General features: G+C 39.1%; 2 protein-coding genes across 5 annotated transcripts in view; one reads left to right on the top strand and one right to left on the bottom strand.

Annotated features, from left to right (window-relative positions):
- Positions 1-8,307, top strand: part of LOC126402909 (microphthalmia-associated transcription factor-like) — a 48,378-nt gene extending 40,071 nt beyond the window's left edge. For all 4 annotated transcript variants that reach the window (XM_050065248.1, XM_050065249.1, XM_050065250.1 and 1 more), the window contains 2 exons: positions 611-758; positions 2,688-8,307. In XM_050065248.1, coding sequence (XP_049921205.1) covers positions 611-758; positions 2,688-3,083 — 544 coding nt within the window. In that variant the 3' untranslated portion in view covers positions 3,084-8,307. The remainder of the gene's footprint in view (positions 1-610; positions 759-2,687) is intronic.
- Positions 8,308-13,968: 5,661 nt separating this feature from the next.
- Positions 13,969-17,098, bottom strand: LOC126402914 (myoD family inhibitor domain-containing protein 2-like). The gene is made up of 4 exons (XM_050065266.1): positions 17,077-17,098; positions 16,747-16,825; positions 16,094-16,339; positions 13,969-14,780 (listed from the first exon to the last, which is right to left on the bottom strand). Exons 2-4 carry the CDS (start codon positions 16,823-16,825, stop codon positions 14,518-14,520), a joined length of 588 nt encoding a protein of 195 aa, XP_049921223.1. The 5' UTR covers positions 17,077-17,098; the 3' UTR covers positions 13,969-14,517.
- Positions 17,099-18,549: the final 1,451 nt, after the last annotated feature.

Genomic DNA, 18,549 nt, shown 5'->3' with positions numbered 1-18,549 from the left:
ACAAAAACGTGTATCTGTCCTCAAGGCCTCTGACCACTTTAAAACAAATACTAAAACGCCACTCAGCATAATTGCTGGATCTATAATGCAGATTTTCCACGGTTACTCTCGTAAAGATCAATTTTGCCCCTGTAAAACTTTCATTGTAAACTTTAATTCTTCAGGGAGCTCGGGGTCATTCTTATGACTGCTTGTGATCTCAGTGACCCCCTCCTGCACACATTTACGATGCAGCATTCAGTTCTGCAAGGAACTCAGACTTTTAACTGCTGGTCACCTCTGTGACCTCTGGAGCAGCTATGCTCCTCGCTCTGTCTTAATATTCTCATGTTTTTCTTACTGAACAATATTGAAGCCCATTTCCATTTGTGTGATTTAAAAAAAAAATCCTCTAAGTCATTGTAATGAGAAACTGTCTTTGTTCTCAAAATAATGACTCAGAGAAAGTTTCTCAAAATACTGACTTAATTTCTCAAAGTAATAGCAAGAGAAACACAGCACCCTACGTCTAATGAAAACCTATCATCAGATGGCTAACTGTCTAATATCAAAACTATAGGATCTCTCTTATTGTAAAATGTACAAATAATGGCTCCACTGTGATTATCAGGGACATGCGCTGGAACAAAGGCACCATCCTGAAGGCTTCAGTGGACTACATCAGGAAACTACAGCGGGAGCAGCAGAGGGCCAAAGAGCTGGAGAATCGCCAGAAGAAGCTAGAGCATGCCAATCGACATCTGATGTTACGGATACAGGTAAAACTTTCATGACTTCCACTGATTGGACAGAAGGGTCACAGAGTTGTGGAACTGCTTTTATATTTATGATGTGTCATGTGTACGCAGTGGAAAGAGAGGGGATTGTCAGTGATGACGAGAGACTTTCATGAAATACGTCAAGCTTCAGGGGAAATGAGCAGAGCCACTAATTTGCACGGCAAAGGCTGTGACATCTTGTAACTAATTGATCACAAGACAAGAGGCATCAGGGTCTGTGTGATTCGGCTCAGTCGACATCGATTGATTGATCACATCATGTGTCTCAGTAATTATTTAGAGCAGAAAAGATAATGACTTTGGTTCAGTCAGTCAGTCAGTCACAGTCAGGTCGGGATTTAAAACAAAAAAAAAAAGTCACCAGCAAGTATTCAGATCTTTTAAAAATGTAAAAGTAGCAATACTGCAGTGTAGAAATACTCTGTTACAAGGAAGAGTCTGGCATTCAAACTCCTTCCTGAAGAACAATACAAAAATATCAATGTCTTTGTGCAGAATGATCCATTTCAGAATTATATTCATTATATAACTGAGTTGTAATTATTTATGCATTCATGTATACATGGCTTTATTGTTTAGTTGGTAAAGGTGGGCCTCATTTTAGGTACATTATAGACTGCTGGGTAGCTTATTCAATATAATATATCATAATTTATTAGTTGATTTATATTTTGTATTAATTATGTGAATATGAAAAGTAACTAAATCTGTCAAAGAAGGTAGTGCAGTAAAAAGAAAAATATTTGCCTCCAAAATGTTGCGAAGTAGAAGTATAAAGTAGCATAAAATGGAAATACTCAAGGAAGTACCTAAAAAGTGTACTTTAAAGGAAACATTACTCCCCTAAATGACCTCTGTGTATCATTACACAACCTGTGTTGCATTGAATTGGGGGAAAATGCATGGAATTTCTCACATGCCTCCAGTGAATGAAAAATCCAAAAATTGAGAAAATTCTAAGCTATATCAAAACATCCGTTTACAAACTCCAATACAACTTGTGCAGTATAATCCAAGTCTCATTTATCCTGTCGTATGCTCAGTACTTCCCAAACAGACAGACCTTTCCATCAAGGAGCTGAACTAAAAGTTAAACTTACCAATACTCTCTTCAAAGCCAGACTCCATTGACAAAAACAACTATTTTTACACTGCTGAATATGTGAGCTGCTGGTCTACCACTGCGTCAATCTGGTAGCTTGTTTGTGTTATTCTGTGACTTTGGTGTTTTGAAAGGTTAGTTCAGATTCACCAAAATCACATAATAACACAAACAAACTAACCGACTGAGGCAGTGGTAGACCAGCAGCACGCATATCCAGTGATGTAAAATTACCATTTTTGTCAATGGAGTTTGGCACTGAAGAGAGAAAAATAAATTTCACTTTTAGTTCAGTTCCCCATCAGAAAGGGCTGTCTGTTTGGGACGTAATGAGCATATGACTGGATAAATGAGACTTGAGAGAATTTGTGAACTGATATTCTGATAAATTTTTGCTGTTGTTAAACGTGGACCCCTCTGACTTCAATTCATCAAGAATTTTCTCTGCTTTTGGATTCTTCATCACCTTGAAGTCATGCAAAAAAAATAAAAATCTTTCTCACAAATTCAGTGTTAACACAGGATGAGTAATTAATATACGAATGGTTATTCCGGGGAGGAAGTATCCCTTTAAGTACGGTACTTAGTTACATGCCACTACTGCCGCTAACCAATTTCATGGGGGAAACTCTGGATCAGTATTTTGTACTTTTATTCTTGACCAACCATAAAGCAAGTAAAACAGTATAGTGGTGTAAGACTCATGTTGACACCAGAATAGAAGACTGTGATTGTGACAGATAATATGGCAGAGTGAATCTTGTCACTGTCTAACCTGTGTGTGTATGTTTCTCTGTGGTTGTCAGGAGTTAGAGATGCAGGCGCGGGCTCACGGTCTGGTCATCACCTCCTCAGCACTCTGCGCTAGTGAACTGGCGGCCCGGTCCATTAAACAGGAGCCTTCCCTGGAGGATTGTCGCCAGGACCTGTACACGCTCCACCCCCATCACCAACACCACCCGGCCTGCACTCCAGAACCACCCAGCGCCCTGGAGCTAAACGAAGGCCACTCTAACTTCCCCGAGGGCCACTACAGTGTTCACGGCAAGCCGGGCTCCAAACTCAACGACATCCTCATGGAAGATAACTTATCACCGGTGAGAGGGGGGGACCCTTTGCTCTCGTCAGTCTCCCCAGACACCTCAAAGGACAGCAGTCGCAAGAGCAGTGTAAGCATGGATGGAGATGAGCAGGGCTGTTAGCACCCCCTACTGGAAGACCCCTCACCTGCATCTCCAACCGTCTCCATCCTGCTGCAAGTGTTCCTGTCAGCAGCTAACACACTCCCAGCTGCTGGAGAGGCTTCCTCCCGTTTGTGTCATTTGTTTGTTGTGTTGTTTTTTTTCTCCCCCGCCCACGTTTACATGTATTGAATCTTTTCCAGTCATGTTTTTTTTGTTAGTTTATTTGTGATATCTTCATGTTTTCAAGCCCTCAACCTTGATTACAAGGACTGATTAAAAAGTTTGCTTTAATCAATACTTTGATGACAATGAGTTACAAAAATAGACGTTTTTATATTTAAAAAAAAATATGCATTCATCTTTGAATAGAGGCTAGATTATGCTTATTTCTATTGATTCCAAAGAATCTAGGGAAGTTATAAATCATGGTCAGAAATGTAGATATTTTGTGTTGAGATGAACACTGCTTTTTAAATCACTAGCAATAATAGGACAAAAAAAATCTATTTATTACTATAGTGCTTTACACTCCTTGTGTCTTAGATTGAACTTGAATGTGCCGATGCCTTATTAAGATGTGTATACATCGATGTTGTATTGCTATGCACATTTTTTGGCTGTTATCTGAGTCTTTGTCAGTCTTCCAGTTGAAATTTCTTCTTTGACAAATATTAATCATTTGTAGATTTGATCTTATTTATGTTTCTATGTAAACAGGACTTTATGTACACATTTCCCTAAAAATGTATTTAAAACAAGGCATTTAAAAGAGCCTTTTTAAAGTAATAAAAATAATAAATAAATGAACGCACATTAAAAATAGGAAGCTAAAATGTCTCCTTCGAGATAATTAAAATGAACAAAATCAGCTTCGATAATGAGCAAGATGCAGCACAACAATCCAGCAACAAGAGAAAAGTTTCACCACCCTGATGCATCCTGTAACCACCCAGTGCTGACTGCTCAGCAGTGTGTACCAGATGTATTACCAATAAACATTCCTCACTGCCAAAACCACCAAATTACTTAAATATAACCAAAATAATTAAGATTTTTTTTAATAATGCAGTCAGAAAACCAGTAGAATCTTAGCACAAATCAAAATCAAAAAGCCTGTTGTAGCTCTGACACACGCACAAGAAGCTGATGATAGATCTGATTGTTACATAATTCTATAAATCTTTGATAGATGATTAACGCAAGATGAAGATGAATCAGTTTTTAATGTATTCTTGTCTCTAGTGTTCAGACAAAACTGGTAAACCTGCTCCTATCTATCACACACAGTGTACTACTTCAGACGTGTTGATACAAGTGCTGAGTTTTTATAATTGTCCATCCATTTCCTAAATTATTGTTTTTTTTACACCACTGTGGTGACATTTCACATTCAGGATTTTTTTTTTTCCATTATGTGAACATTTATATTGCCAAGGAGTATAAGGAGACTGCTTTGGGATTTTGTATGAAATGCATGACATTGTCAAAACACTGGAATGACCTCTGTAATTTGAAATGTGGTTTGTTCGCCTTTTTTTTTTATCTAAGCATAAACTAACTATTGTATTTGGCTTTTCAAATGCATACAGAATACTGTATGAGATTGTAGATTCTTTATGGTGTACGGTTGTTGTATATTTCAGCAGCTTATTTTCAACAGTTGTAGCACATAGCATAAGTATGCCTTTGTTAATATCTACCTGCCATACATTGAGAGCCCTGTTACAGCACAGCCTCCATTTTGTTAAACTATGCAATGGTTGAAGTTGTGCCTGCAGAGCAGCATCATGTCTCGACAATGTGATCTCCTTATGACTTAGTCTAAACAGTGTCAAAGTAATTATCTTTTTAATTGATTTAAGTGCCTTACAGTCGTTTCAGTTACCCTGGTGATGTAAGAGGAGTTGTAGACAGTGATGCAAAATTTTGTTGATGTTTATACTGGTATTTGGTGCTTAATGAAGTAACTGAAGAGTGCCAAAGTACGTTAGAAAGCAGTAGGAAAGGGCTGTTTGTCAGTACAACATAACACTATAAGCCTCTCAGACTCAACAAACGCAAAAATAGTTTGTCATGATGGAGCCCCAAAGTGTTCATTACTGAATAAATACGGCATTATGAAATGAATATCATAAAAATGAATAGAGTAACATATAAAAGTAAAACAATGAATTTGGAAATAATAAATTATTAAAACCCATTATCATTTATTAATGGTATTTCATCATTAAATTCATATTACAGTGTTTTATTTAGTTAGCATTTATTATTGCACAGATTTTTTTCAGTTCAAAGTGCCCTTTTTCAAAGTTCTGTTTTACCTAATAGTATTTTTCCTATTGAAACCTCTATTTCAAAATTATTACCACCCATTTACCACTTAGGTTATCACTTAATCCAGCCCATAAGCTTAACAACAGCTGTAAAATTTTGCCAGCAGCTACCGATAGCTAGCACAACAACAATGTCAAAACTAATACTGACTACCTGCACGGAAACCAAACACAGTAACTAGCCACTACCTTTATTAGGCAGAACATGGCGACAAATGCTACCTGGCTAGCAAGCTGACCTGCTAGGTTGGCAAGTGAACTTGGATTATATAGAGCCCGCGTTGGTAGCATCTAATTCAGTGTTGTCCTAGTAATGTTGTGTCTCTAAAGTTATTCAACAACAGCCACAAAATTTAGTCAGCAGCTCCCGTTAGCTGGATCAACGACAGTACCAAAGCTAATACTGACTAACTTCAGCTTCCAAACATTTACTACCCACTACTTTTATTTAACACAACATGGCAACAAGTGCTTCCTGGCTAGCAAGCTAACAAACTAGGTTGGCAAGTGAACTTTGATTATAAAGCCAGTGTCGGTAGCAGCTAACTCATTAATTCAAAGTTATCTTTGTAATGTTGTGTCTCTAAATTTATTGAACACCAGCCACAAAATTGAACAGTGGCTGCTGTTAGTTAGAGCTACAACAGTGCCAAAACTAATACTGACAACCTGCTACATCAATCAAACACAGTAACTAACCGCTAGTTTATTTAGCACAAAATGGCTACAAATGCTACCTGGCTAGCAAGCTAACAAGCTAGGTTGGCTTGTAAACTTGGGTTATAGAACTACTGTTAACATTAGCAGCTAACTCTTCAGTTTTCTTGACAATGTCTCATCTCTAAACTTATTTAGCAACAGCCACAAAATTTAGCCAGCAGCTCCCGTTAGCTAGAGCAACGACAATACCAAAGTTAATGCTGACTATCTGCTGTAGCAACCAAACATAACTAACTCCTAATTTATTCAGCAGAACATGGCTACAAATGCTACCTGGCTAGCACGCTAACTAGCTAGGTTGTCTTGTAAACTGGGCTTACTTTAGCTGTGTTCAGTTGGGGCCATGTTTACGGTGTTAATGAGAACAGCCCATATGAACGCAGCCCTCTTGGTGTACATGACTTCTCATATCCTAAGCACAAGCTAACAAGTTCCATTTTAACACAATAGCACAAAATGGCTGCAAATGCTACCTGGCTAGGAAGCTAACTAGCTAGGTTGCCTTGTAAACTCAGAATATGTAGAGCCAGTGTGAACAGTAGTGGCTAACTCATTCATTCAGTGTTGTGACTTTCAAGTTATTATTTACAGAAAGATAAATAGAACATAAATATTTGGTTGCTGTAGCCAAAAGGGGCCAGCTGGTTAACAGTTTTGGCTGTTAGTGAAATGTCTTGTGCCTTTCAGAAGATGGCTCTTGACTCTTAATCTTGTAATATTTTACTTATTTTACTTTATTTCATTATGTCTTATTTATTTAATATAGAACATGTTGGGGTGGCTGCTCATTTTGTTTTATCTTTTTTAAGGTCAAATTCTTCCCTGAAGGCAGTGTTTCCACAGTTGTACTGAATATTCAGCATCCTTTCAAGACTAGTATGAATGTAGTTCAAAGTGATGACTGCCAAAATGTGTTGCTAAAATTAAATACACAGTAAGTTTATATAAATAGCATTTTTTAACAGCTTAGCTAATGCACCTGATAGTGGTGTTTATCTTCTGCAGTTACAAGCAATACTCAAGATGTAATGGCAGTCAGGCCATCAGTAAACTACAGGTGAAAGTTCAGTCATGTACCTGGAAAACAGTAAAATAACTTAAGATCTTCTTAATAATATATTTTCTAGAACTTTCAACTACATCTCACAGTCGTCATCAGCAGATGGAGATAGCTCAGCTGTAGTCACGTGACAGTGAAGTTGTATGGAACTTCTGTTGAAGACCATGAGATGTGGTTGAAAGCCCAGAAAAAGCCAGTAAGTGGACCTTAAGTTGAATTTTTTTTTTTTTTTTTTTTTTTTTTTTTTTGTTATGGCTTCAGAGGACTGCAAATGGCCTTTATGGTGATACCATTAGTGCAATACACAGTCCCTTTGACTGAAACTAGATCAGCTTTTTTTTTTAATGTAATAAATACATAAATCATCCAAACTGAGATGTGACAGGTTACAATGAACATCAGCATCACAGGTGATGGTGGCAGCACTTAATTTAAAAGCCATCACTACGACTGATTTCTCATAATGAATCTCCCAGCTGTTAATTATTATGGCACATTATGGGTAAACCACTAATGAATAACCACGTTAGCTCGATTTAGACCTCCTCTGCTCACTCTCATTCCTGTGGTTCACACAGAGAACGTTAAACTCTGCTGATGTTGCTACTGTTCTTATTGTTACAGTTTATATGAGATGAATGTAGCAATAGTTACTGTACGCACTGGTTTCAGATTAGTGAACTCAAACTCATTGGTACTCAATGTGGAAACTATCTTATGAGAAATATTAAAAGTTTTATTTGAATGTTTGCAGTGCTTGTGTTTTTCTTCCTTTTTTGTAATGATCCAGTTATTATAAGGTTTACTTTAAAAACATATTTTATAACAACTCTGTTTTACTATATTGTCATTCATAATGTTTTTATACCACAGCCTTCACTAATAAGTGCCCACAAAAGAAGCTATACCCTCACCCACCACTTTATTAGCTACACATTGCTAGTACCAGGTTGGACGCCCTTTTGCCCTCAGAACTGCCTTAATTCTTTGTGGTATAAATTGCTGGGGCTAGAAACATTCCTCAGAGATTTTGGTCCATATTCTACCAGAGTTTTTCCTTATCCGCTGTGAGGGTCCTAAGGACAAAGGGATGTCGTATGCTGTAAAGCCCTGAGAGGCAAACTGTGATTTGTGATACTGGGTTTTATAAATAAAATTGATTGATTGATTGATTGATTGATTGATTGATAGCATCACACAGTTGCTGCAGATTTGTCAGCTGCACATCCATGATGAGAATCTCCTGTTCCACCACATCCCAAAGGTGCTCTATTGGATTGAGATCTGGTGACTGTGGAGGCCATTGGAGTACAGTGAACTCATTGTCATGTTCAAGAAACCAGTTTGAGATGATTTGAGCTTTGTGACATGGTGCGTTATCCTGCTGGAAGTAGCCATCAGAAGATGGGTACACTGTGGTCATAAAGGGATGGACACGGTCAGCAACAATACTCAGGTAGGCTGTGGTGTTTAAACCATGCTCAGTTGGTACTAAGGGGCCCAAAGTGTGCCAAGAAAATATCCCCCACACCATTACACCACCACCAGCAGCCTGAACCGTTGATACAAGGCAGGATGGATCCATGCTTTCATGTTGTTTACACCAAATTCTGACCCTACCATCTGAATGTGGCAGCAGAAATCCAGACTCATCAGACCAGGCAACGTTTTTCCAATCTTCTATTGTCCAGTTTTGGTGAGCCTGTGTGAACTGTAGCCTCAGTTTCCTGTTGTTAGCTGACAGGAGTGGCACCTGGTGTGGTCTTCTGCTGCTGTAGCCCATCTGCTTCAAGGTTGGACGTGTTGCTGGTTCAGAGATGGTCTTCTGCAGACCTTGGTTGTAACCAGTGGTTATTTGACTTCCTGTTGCCTTTCTATCATCTTGAACCAGTCAGGCCATTCTCCTCTGACCTCTGGCATCAACAAGGCATTTTCACCCAGAGAACTGCTGCTCACTGGATATTTTCTCTTCTTGGGACCATCCTCTGTAAACCCTAGAGATGGTTGTGTGTGAAAATCCCAGTAGATCAACAACCATGCCACGTTCAAAGTCACTTAAATCACCTTTCTTCCCCACTCTGATGCTCGGTTTGAACTTCAGCAGGTCGTCTTGACCATGTCTACATACCTAAATGTATTGAGTTGCTGCCACGTGATTGGCTGAGAAGCCATTTCCTTTTAACGAGCAGTTGAACAGGTGTACCTAATAAAGTGGCCGGTGAGTGTATCTGTTTACAACAACTACATTATAGTGTGTTATGAACACATAAGTGTTTATATACTGCTTATAAACAGGAAACAGGGGGACTTAATGTAAAAAACAGAAAAATATTGAGCAAAGTTTAATTTCATTTTAACAGAGAATCTGTTTGACCTATTTTTTTACTGAGCTCAAAAGGGCAAAAGATTGTTTACAGACAGATTTTTTGGTCTGTCATTATACCTGCATGTCCCAGTGTTGTAGGGAGAGGCATCCTCGGAGAACCAGACGGTCTGTGAAGGATTTCTGCACCAGTGCCAGGCAGCTTCAGCTCCAGCCCTGGATGATGCAGTTCTTCTTGTGTGCTGTCAGCAGCTCCCTCTGGTGGGCAACATACACCATGAGGGACATGTTGATGTTGACCGCCTCCCATGAAGCAATGATAATAATGTCCTCTGTGCAGTCAGAAAAGATAGAAATATATGATGGTTATACAATTCTTCTGGGGACAAGAATCATTAATAACTGTTCGCTGTGCTTATACATGATTATAAATCTACTAAGAAGCTATTGCACAGCTTGCAAGTCTTATAGGAAAGTTTGGGGGCTCTCCACTCTGGAAAACATCTTTAGAAATTCATATCATTGTCGTTTAGATTATTGCAATCTCTCTCACGCCTCCAGCTCATCCAAATCTCTGCTGCCAGAATCTTGACTCAGACTAGAAAACATGACCACATCCCACCAATCCTGGCTTCCCTACACTGGTTACCTGTTGTTTGCAGGACTGATTTTAAGATTTTATTGATTACTCACAAAGCCCTGAGAGGCCTTGCTGCAACTTATATAACAGATCTTTTATTGTCCTGTGTTCCTTCTTGCACCCTGAGATTCTCATATGCATCTTTTCTTGTTGTTCTGAGGTCTAGATTAATTCACAAAGGTGACAGAGCATTTGCAGTCAGAGCTCCTTGACTTTGGAGTGACCTGCCTGAGGAGATCAGGCCTGCAAACTCAGTCTCGTCTATTAAATCACTTCTGAAAACCTACTTGTTAGAATTGCCTTTCGGTAATTTTAACTGCTATATAATTAGATGTTTACGCTGTTATGTGTATTCTGTTTTATTGCTTTGGCTTTTATTCAGTTTTGTAAAGCACTTTGTAACTGTGATTGTTATATATCTAGAAAAGAGTCGACCCAGATGACCTTTAGCAAACAAGTGTTTTTGTCACAACATGCATGCTCACTTCCAATACACTGTTTGTTGGGTAATTACCCTAGATGTTTTAACAACAAGACTCATTTGCATTGTTAATCAAGGATGCTAAAATTGTCCAAACTGCAAAATCAATGAAAATATGTCCTCAGAAATATGCTAATGCAATTAGCTGTAATTAGCCTTTGTTGCACAGAGCTGAAGCCTGCTCAGCACAATATGAAAATCAGCTTCAAGAGATTTGTTCAGGAGAGGTTATCCTCTATTTCTTATCAATTTTTTAATAAACGTGTAGGAAGGAATATGGTCTTTATTGCTGGTGCATTCACGTGCTTGTGGGGAAACTCCAGGAGCTCCTGCAGTCCTACTTTTTAAACAAATAACAGCTTTGGCACACAAATTATTATCTTGTGTACTAGCTAATCAGTATTCAACAGGGGAAAGAAAGAACCACATTCACATTGTCTGCTGATTATTTCTGTTTGATTGTCTTTTGTGTTTTTAATTTCTTGACAACGTTGCCTGTCAGTGCAAGGCTTTTAACCTGTCAAATAGCACTAAGGAGAAAATTGGTTTCTGTTTGAAATAAAATTACCATTTACAATAACATAATTCTAGTCTCAGCACTTTAATTTTTCTTCCATACCAGAGGGAAATGCAACCTACAATATTCCTGCCAAAAAAAACATCAGGAAACCTGTTGTTTACTGGCTACCACATACAAGACCTTGACTTTCTTGATAGACAATCACGCAGTAATGAGCACCTTTAACATCTCTGCCATCCCATTAGAGAGTACCTTTTATACTTTAAGTATATTTTACTGATAAGACTTCAGTTATTTTACTTAAAGGGGAACTCCACTGATCTTAAGTTTGTTTACAGGTCTTGGGGGACTACTATTACATGTGAAAAAGAAGTTGTATAACGACTTTTGTGGCTCCCAAGGGAGCTACTTAAAATCTAATAAATTGCCTCGAGTGACGTCAGCATTGGTTGAGGCTGATGGTGTGTTCCTTTTAACTGGAAAGTCAAAATGTCCAAGTTTCCAGATGAAAATTTCAACTGAAATGCCTCCTCATGTAGGATTTGCGACTTAGAAAGTTGGAAGAACTGACTTTAAAATCCAAGATGGCTGCTCCACACATCAACAGTGGTAATATACTGTTTATTAGCATTTGTGTCTCATTAGATCAGTCGTACATACAGTCCTGTCCAACATGTTACTCTTGTGTTTGTTTACACAAAAGACTACATTATGTGTCATTTTCAACCTGTATTGCTAACAGCAGCTAGCAACGGCTAACCTGGCTTGAACTTGGTTTTCTGACTTGTCGGCTGTGCCTCCTACCCAGCTCCACCCTCTGAGGTAAATGGAACGCAGCTTAAATACTACATCACAGCAAAATTCTGGGGGTGTGGAGTTAAAAAGAGGTGAGCTTACCAGATTTCTGTAGCCCACTCTGTTACGTATGAGCCCTGACAGCACAAGGCTGATTCCAAAAGACATAAAATAGGCGAGCAACAAAAAGTGAAGGAGCAGGCCGAGGTTAATCAAAGTACAAAGGAAAAACCCCAAAACTGAACTGAGAACAAATTATTATGTCATGAGGAACTCAGGCAGGGAATCTGACAAGGAACACAAGTGACAACCTGACAACTGGTGGAGGGAAAGCACACAGACTAAACACACAAGGGCCTAATCAACTAATGAAACACAGGTATGACAGAAAACAGGCAGGAAAAAGACAAAAGCAGTCCCAAGAAGAAGAAGAAGTGCAAGAGGGCAAAGGAAGGCAGAAAAAACAGACTTAACACATGAGGAGTGACTGAAAATAAAACAGGGAAAAGCTACAACAACACCCTAGGATCAAGTACACAGTCCTCATCTCTACTTGAGGCTAGCAGGGCAAGGTGACATTAGCCACCACTAGCATAACACACTTGAATCTTCAACTTAACTGTTGTCAGGCTGTGATGCATCGTGGGTAATGTAGGCGTCAATTTTTTGACAAAGAAGAGGAATGTATGGAATACAAAAGACGACATCGCTGGTTCTGCTGCATCAGTGTTTATAGTTTTTTTTTTTTTTAAACAGTCCCTGATGAGTCCGACAATGCTATAGGAGTGCAGTGAGTTTTACTTGTAATAGAATTACTACTTACTTTTTTTACTTACTTTTACTTAAAGATTCCGTGTGTAGGATTTAGGGGGACATTTTTTAAATGTGAAACTGCTTTATTCAGTGTTTTTACAATTTAAAATCAGCGGGTGCATTTATTTTGGAGAAGGGGAGACCTCTGTGGATAATTTCGCTCTCAGTGAAAAACCTCCTGAATGTCTGAATCTTTAGTTATCAGAGAAAAAAGGTGAGCTCACATCTCCAGCATGCCAATGAGCATCGGAGTAACTCTAATATGTAATGTGAAACTGCTTTTTTCAATGTTTTTACTGGTTTAAATCACCTTGCTGTTTGTTTTAGAGAGGAAGCTACCATTTTTTGATTATTTGTCTCCCTGTAAAAACCTCCTAAATAATAACACTGAAGGAATTCAAACCAGGAGAAGTTTCAGCTGGTTGCAATTTGGAATCCTCACCACTAGATGCCACTATATCCCCCTAAATCTTGCACACTGTTCCTTTAAAGGTATACTAGGCAGGAATTGCCTACCACAGTTTGTAAACAGTATCACCAGCAAAAGTGAAAGCATTTAATGGTGCTTTGTCCTGTAGCTTTCTTTTGGATGCTTGGTGCTGATGGTCTGACACCTGGATAGTGACTTTTTTTCAAAGTCCCAACCTCACTTGCGCACTGTGCCCAGGAATGTCTCAAACATAGCAAAATAAGAAGAAAGTAAGTAAATATCTAGTATCTACAGATGAACACTCTGCCACACACTTATAGTGAGTCATAAGTGATGTGTGAGAGGGATTGCATTGCATTTGTATAAGTCTACATATTGTTTTTTAGGAAAATCCTGCACAGTATACCTTTAGTATAGGATCTGAATACTTGCTCCACCACTGCTATAAATGTTTCACACATGAGTGACCACTGCCTGAAATAGAAAGGTATTTCAGCTCCCCCAGAGAACAGGGAAAACTGATGGACATATAACCAAGGAGTGTATATAGTAAACATACAGTTCGACCAATGAATTTCTAAAGAGGCAGGACACTACTCTGCTGTATATGCTATTTGATTTATATATATAACAACCTAATTAAATGTATTTGTGATGGCATTGAACAAATAAACCCATTAATATTACATACTGCCGAATAATTCATGACAATCAATTACAAACGAATCCTTTTAATGCATGATATCAATCCATTTCCATTTTACACTTCAGCATGCGATAACTTTCCCTCTGCAAGCCGACACCGCTCACTCTGTCCGATCCATATTTCTTTCACTTGGAACAAACTGAACTCAGTTTGTTGTGAATGGCTGCAGTTGTTATTTGAAAGCATGCTCACAGATCCCCGCTGTCCTAAATGTCTTCACCCACTCTGTCATGCTTTATGAGAGGAAATGTACAGGATGCCAGGGAAGAGGACGTGGTCATGGCTCAATATACACACTCGTGCACTCAGGATGTTGGTATTTGGTTACTTTGCCTGGTGGGGCGAATGTGGCTGTAACAACAAATGAGCTATTCTTGTCTTTCATTATAACAATCAGCTCTACAGAGTTTTGAAGGGGGGCAGTCGTGAATAATGTTGAGGCACACAAACTAAAGATCATGTGAATTTCCATGAGGTGGATATCAAAACAGGCAAAAGCAGGCAATTTATTTTACATACATAAATGTGAATAAGATAAAACAGTATTTCTGTTTGTCGAGCATTCAAGTTTATAATGTTTGTGATTTTGTTTGAAGTTTGTTTTTGAGGTGAAAGGCAGAGAAGGAGTTTCTCAGCGATAGCAGACCTCTGATATCTCCATGGCCAGCTCTATGAGTTCTCCTGCATCCTGACAGGAGCCACAGCAGTTACAGTCCAGCTCCAGCTTGTAGTTGCAGCAGTCCTTCCCCTGCTGCTCTGGCTCACTGGAAGCCGTGATGTAATTGTATGAGGGAAAACAGCGGCTCATAGCTCTTTCACACGTATCCGGTAGGAGGACCATCAACTCGTGGAAACGACAATGCAGACAGGCGAGAAGAAGACCTGCGCAGTCATCTGGTGGCAGTGACAAGGTAGAATAGAGAAGAATCACAGAGGAAATATGAATGATAAATGCTTATCCAAAAGTTGCCAGGTAACACATTACACCCTCTTAAAGTGTCTACTTAACACTCCTCTGAACAGATACACAACTACACCAGTTAAAATCTTATTAATTACACTACAGCTACACAGTTTCAGGGCCTCTAACTTTCATCAGCAATTGTAGTTAAAGGGACAGTTCACCCCAAAATAAGAAATACATATTTTTCCTCTTACCTGTAGTGCTATTTATCAGTCTAGATTGTTTTGGTGTGAGTTACTGAGTGTTGGAGATATCAGCCATGGAAATGTCTGCCTTCTCTCCAGTATAATGGAGCTCGATGTCACTCAGCTTGTGGTGCTCAAAGCACCAAAAAATACATCATACAACAGCAATGTCTCTTTCCAGAATTCATGACCCAGTTATTCATAAAGGCATCTTATCAAGATAATCCACAGACCTTGTTGTGAGCAGTTTCATGTAGGAACTATTTTCTTTCTACCAAACTACACCCGACAACTGTATCACTGTGCATCCATTTACTGCTACACCGTCTCTACATTTAAGAGTAGACCTTAGACTTTCCTCTTTAGCTGCTTCTCCACTGCACAAAAAACCCACTGACACCAGCTAACACCTTGCTTTTTAATTTAATTAAAAAGGGTTTTAATATGCATTCACACCAGGGTCAAATGACTTTGCAGTAGTCATGGGTATTTATCACCTCTAGCTCTGGTCGGCATTGATGGGGGGAAAAAATCTGGGTGAACATGCTAATTTAAGAGCCTTTAACCAGCAAAATGCAATAATGCTCTGATACAAAATACTGCGTTGCTTGCCTTGGACCAGCCCCTAGTTAGGCTGATATAGACCTAGGGTTAGGATAAGGCGGTGTAGTTCCATAAAAAGAAAATAGTTCCTACATGAAACTGCTCACAGCAAGGTCTGTGGATTATCTTGAGTAACCGGGTCATGATTTCTGGAGAGAGACATTGCTACTATTGTTTTGTTTTTTTTTGGCGCCACAAGCTGAGTGCCATCTAGTTCCCTTATATTGGAGAGAAGGCAGACATCTCTATGTCTGATATCTCCAACACTCTGTAACTGACTCGAAACAAACTGATAAATAGCACTACAGGTAAGAGGAAAAATATGTATTTTTGATTTCGGGGTGCACTTCTGATCAGATACACAACTATACCATTCATAATCTTGTTAATAACACTTGACAGTTTCAGGGCCTCTTAATTTCATCAACTGTTGTGCTTAAGGAGTTTAACAATACCTCCACCTTCGGGCTGGTATGACTCATCAGAGGAAAAACGACTGCTGCTGTTCCTGATCTTGTCAGAACACGTGGAGAAGCTGGATCCACGCCATTCAGTGCCACCTGGGGGATCATGGGAACTGGGATCAGAGTCCGGCTTATCTGGGTCTTGCTCTGAGATGGTGCTCAGTCTACAGACCCCACTAGGTGACTTGCCTGGCATCTTTCTGGGTGGATTGTCCATCACTGGTTTTGGGATGCTTGCTTTGAAAGAGAAATGATTTTGGAACAAAATCATAAAAATTCAGTGCTAGTTCTTCACCCAGTCCCAACTGTTAGATAAGTTAGATCCTCTATGAGGCAGTTTTAATAATTCAGAGCACCATTAACATGCAGTATGTCAGGGAGGTGAGACTTGAAGTGTATAATGGAGGAGGCTTGCTCAATAAAACTTCAGCAAGGAGAGATTATTGATTTGAAAGCTTTTATTTGGATCTAGTTTCCTGGATTGAACCAGGCAGGAGGAAAATATACACTGTGTGAAAATATACTCCTCCACTAACATTTGGCATGCAGCACATCTGTCAGTCACATTCTAGTTGTGACTAACAATACCTTCATCCAAGCAGTATTTAGCCTGATTAGACATGAAGTAAACAACAACAACCTACCATCAGACACATGGTCCTGTATTTCCTCAAGCTCGAAACCATCCTGATTATTCACAGGAAGCTTTAAAGGAGCTGTCATCTTATGCAGAACAAAGAGGAGAGAATACACACAAAGTGAGGCACACATGCAAAACACTGCTTGAATATTGGTGTCATGATAATTTAAGTAACTTAAACGTATCACAGACAGCAATAACTTAAGTTTGCAACATCCTGTTCTCATGTAAAGTTAAAGAACCATGCAGGAAATGTTGCCCAAACTGAACTTTAAAATGAACAAAACACACGTTCCTTAATTAATTCTGCCAAATAATTAACTCTTGAGATTACCTGTCTGCACTGGTTAAATCTCCAACAGCATCATCCGCAGCATCTGCAACTGTGAACCCCTTGTGAGCTGGAGCACCTCCCATCATTATGTACACACCCACATTGTGAGCACACTCCACATCGATCAATACTCGCCAATCAGGAAGCACATCTACAAATCTGCGATACATAATGCATGGAAGATGCATTCAATTACGACATTATGTCGATAGGAAGTCAAACCGAGCCACTTATCAAACACCTGGACAAGGCAAGTAATGACAGATAATAATAACAATTCAATAACATTTACATAAAATTACCTCACCGTAATTTATTACCTTGCCGCAAGTAGTACTTCGAAAACCACAATGGTTTGTTGACCACTTGCTATATCGCATCTGCTGACAGCACATAGGTGAATCTAAATTATAAAATCAGACATACCACAATACCACAGTGGAAACATTGCGAGCCAGAGCATCTTTTTTCTTCCATTACCTTCCATTATGAGGTCATTACCGTTCACTGAGAGAAGCGGAGCTGTTATCAGGTCAAAACTGCATCCAGCCATAATTTCATTATGTGAAACACCGCTTGCCACCAAGGCATATCATGAAACTAGAATTACCGCCTCACTGCCGTGTGCCTCCATGAACCAGTCGATTTGCAGTTACAGGTTACATTTATGTTTGCGAAGACATGAATGCTTCACACGCAGCTTCCCCCTCGGCAGCATGGAAGATCTATACAATCAGCACAGCTTCAAAATACCTGTCACTAATTCAGTATCTGACCAAATGTCTCCTGTCTTCTGTTCCTGAGTTATTAAGTTGTATAATGACCAGAAAAGTGTTTTATGCAGAACATTATGATGTCACACTGAAGCTAACCTTTGACCTTTTGGATATAAAATGTCATCACTTCATCATTTTATCCTATTAGAAATATGTGTGAAATTTTGATGTAATTAGCATTTGAGTTCTTGTGTTATGGCCAATATCATGTTTCAGTGACCTTAACCTTTGACCAACAGTATCAAATCAGTTCATTCTTAAGTTCAGGTGGATGTTTGTGCCAAATTAGAAGAAATTCCCTGAAGCTCCCTTGAGATACATGCACAAGAATGAGATGGACGCAGGGTCACAGTGACCTTGACCTTTGACCAACAAAATCAAATCAGCTCATTCTTAGGTACAAGTGGACATTTGTACCAAATTTGAGGAAGTCCCTCAAGGCTTTCTTGAGATATCACATGCACAAGAATGAGATGGACGCAGGGTCACAGTGACCTTGACCTTTGACCAACAAAATCAAATCAGCTCATTCTTAGGTCCAGGTGGACATTTGTGCCAAATTTGAGGAAGTCCCTCAAGGCGTTCTTGAGATATCGCATGCACAAGAATGAGATGGATGCAGGGTCACAGTGACCTTAACCTTTGACCACCAAATTCTAAAGCGTTTGTACCAAATCTGAAAAAAGACATTGCGTTT

The sequence above is a fragment of the Epinephelus moara genome, chromosome 16, assembly GCF_006386435.1.
Source record: "Epinephelus moara isolate mb chromosome 16, YSFRI_EMoa_1.0, whole genome shotgun sequence".
NCBI classification, from domain to species: Eukaryota; Metazoa; Chordata; class Actinopteri; order Perciformes; family Serranidae; genus Epinephelus; species Epinephelus moara.
The sequence above is the reverse complement of the archived record's forward strand: the minus strand, read 5'-3'. Positions and strand labels throughout refer to the sequence as shown.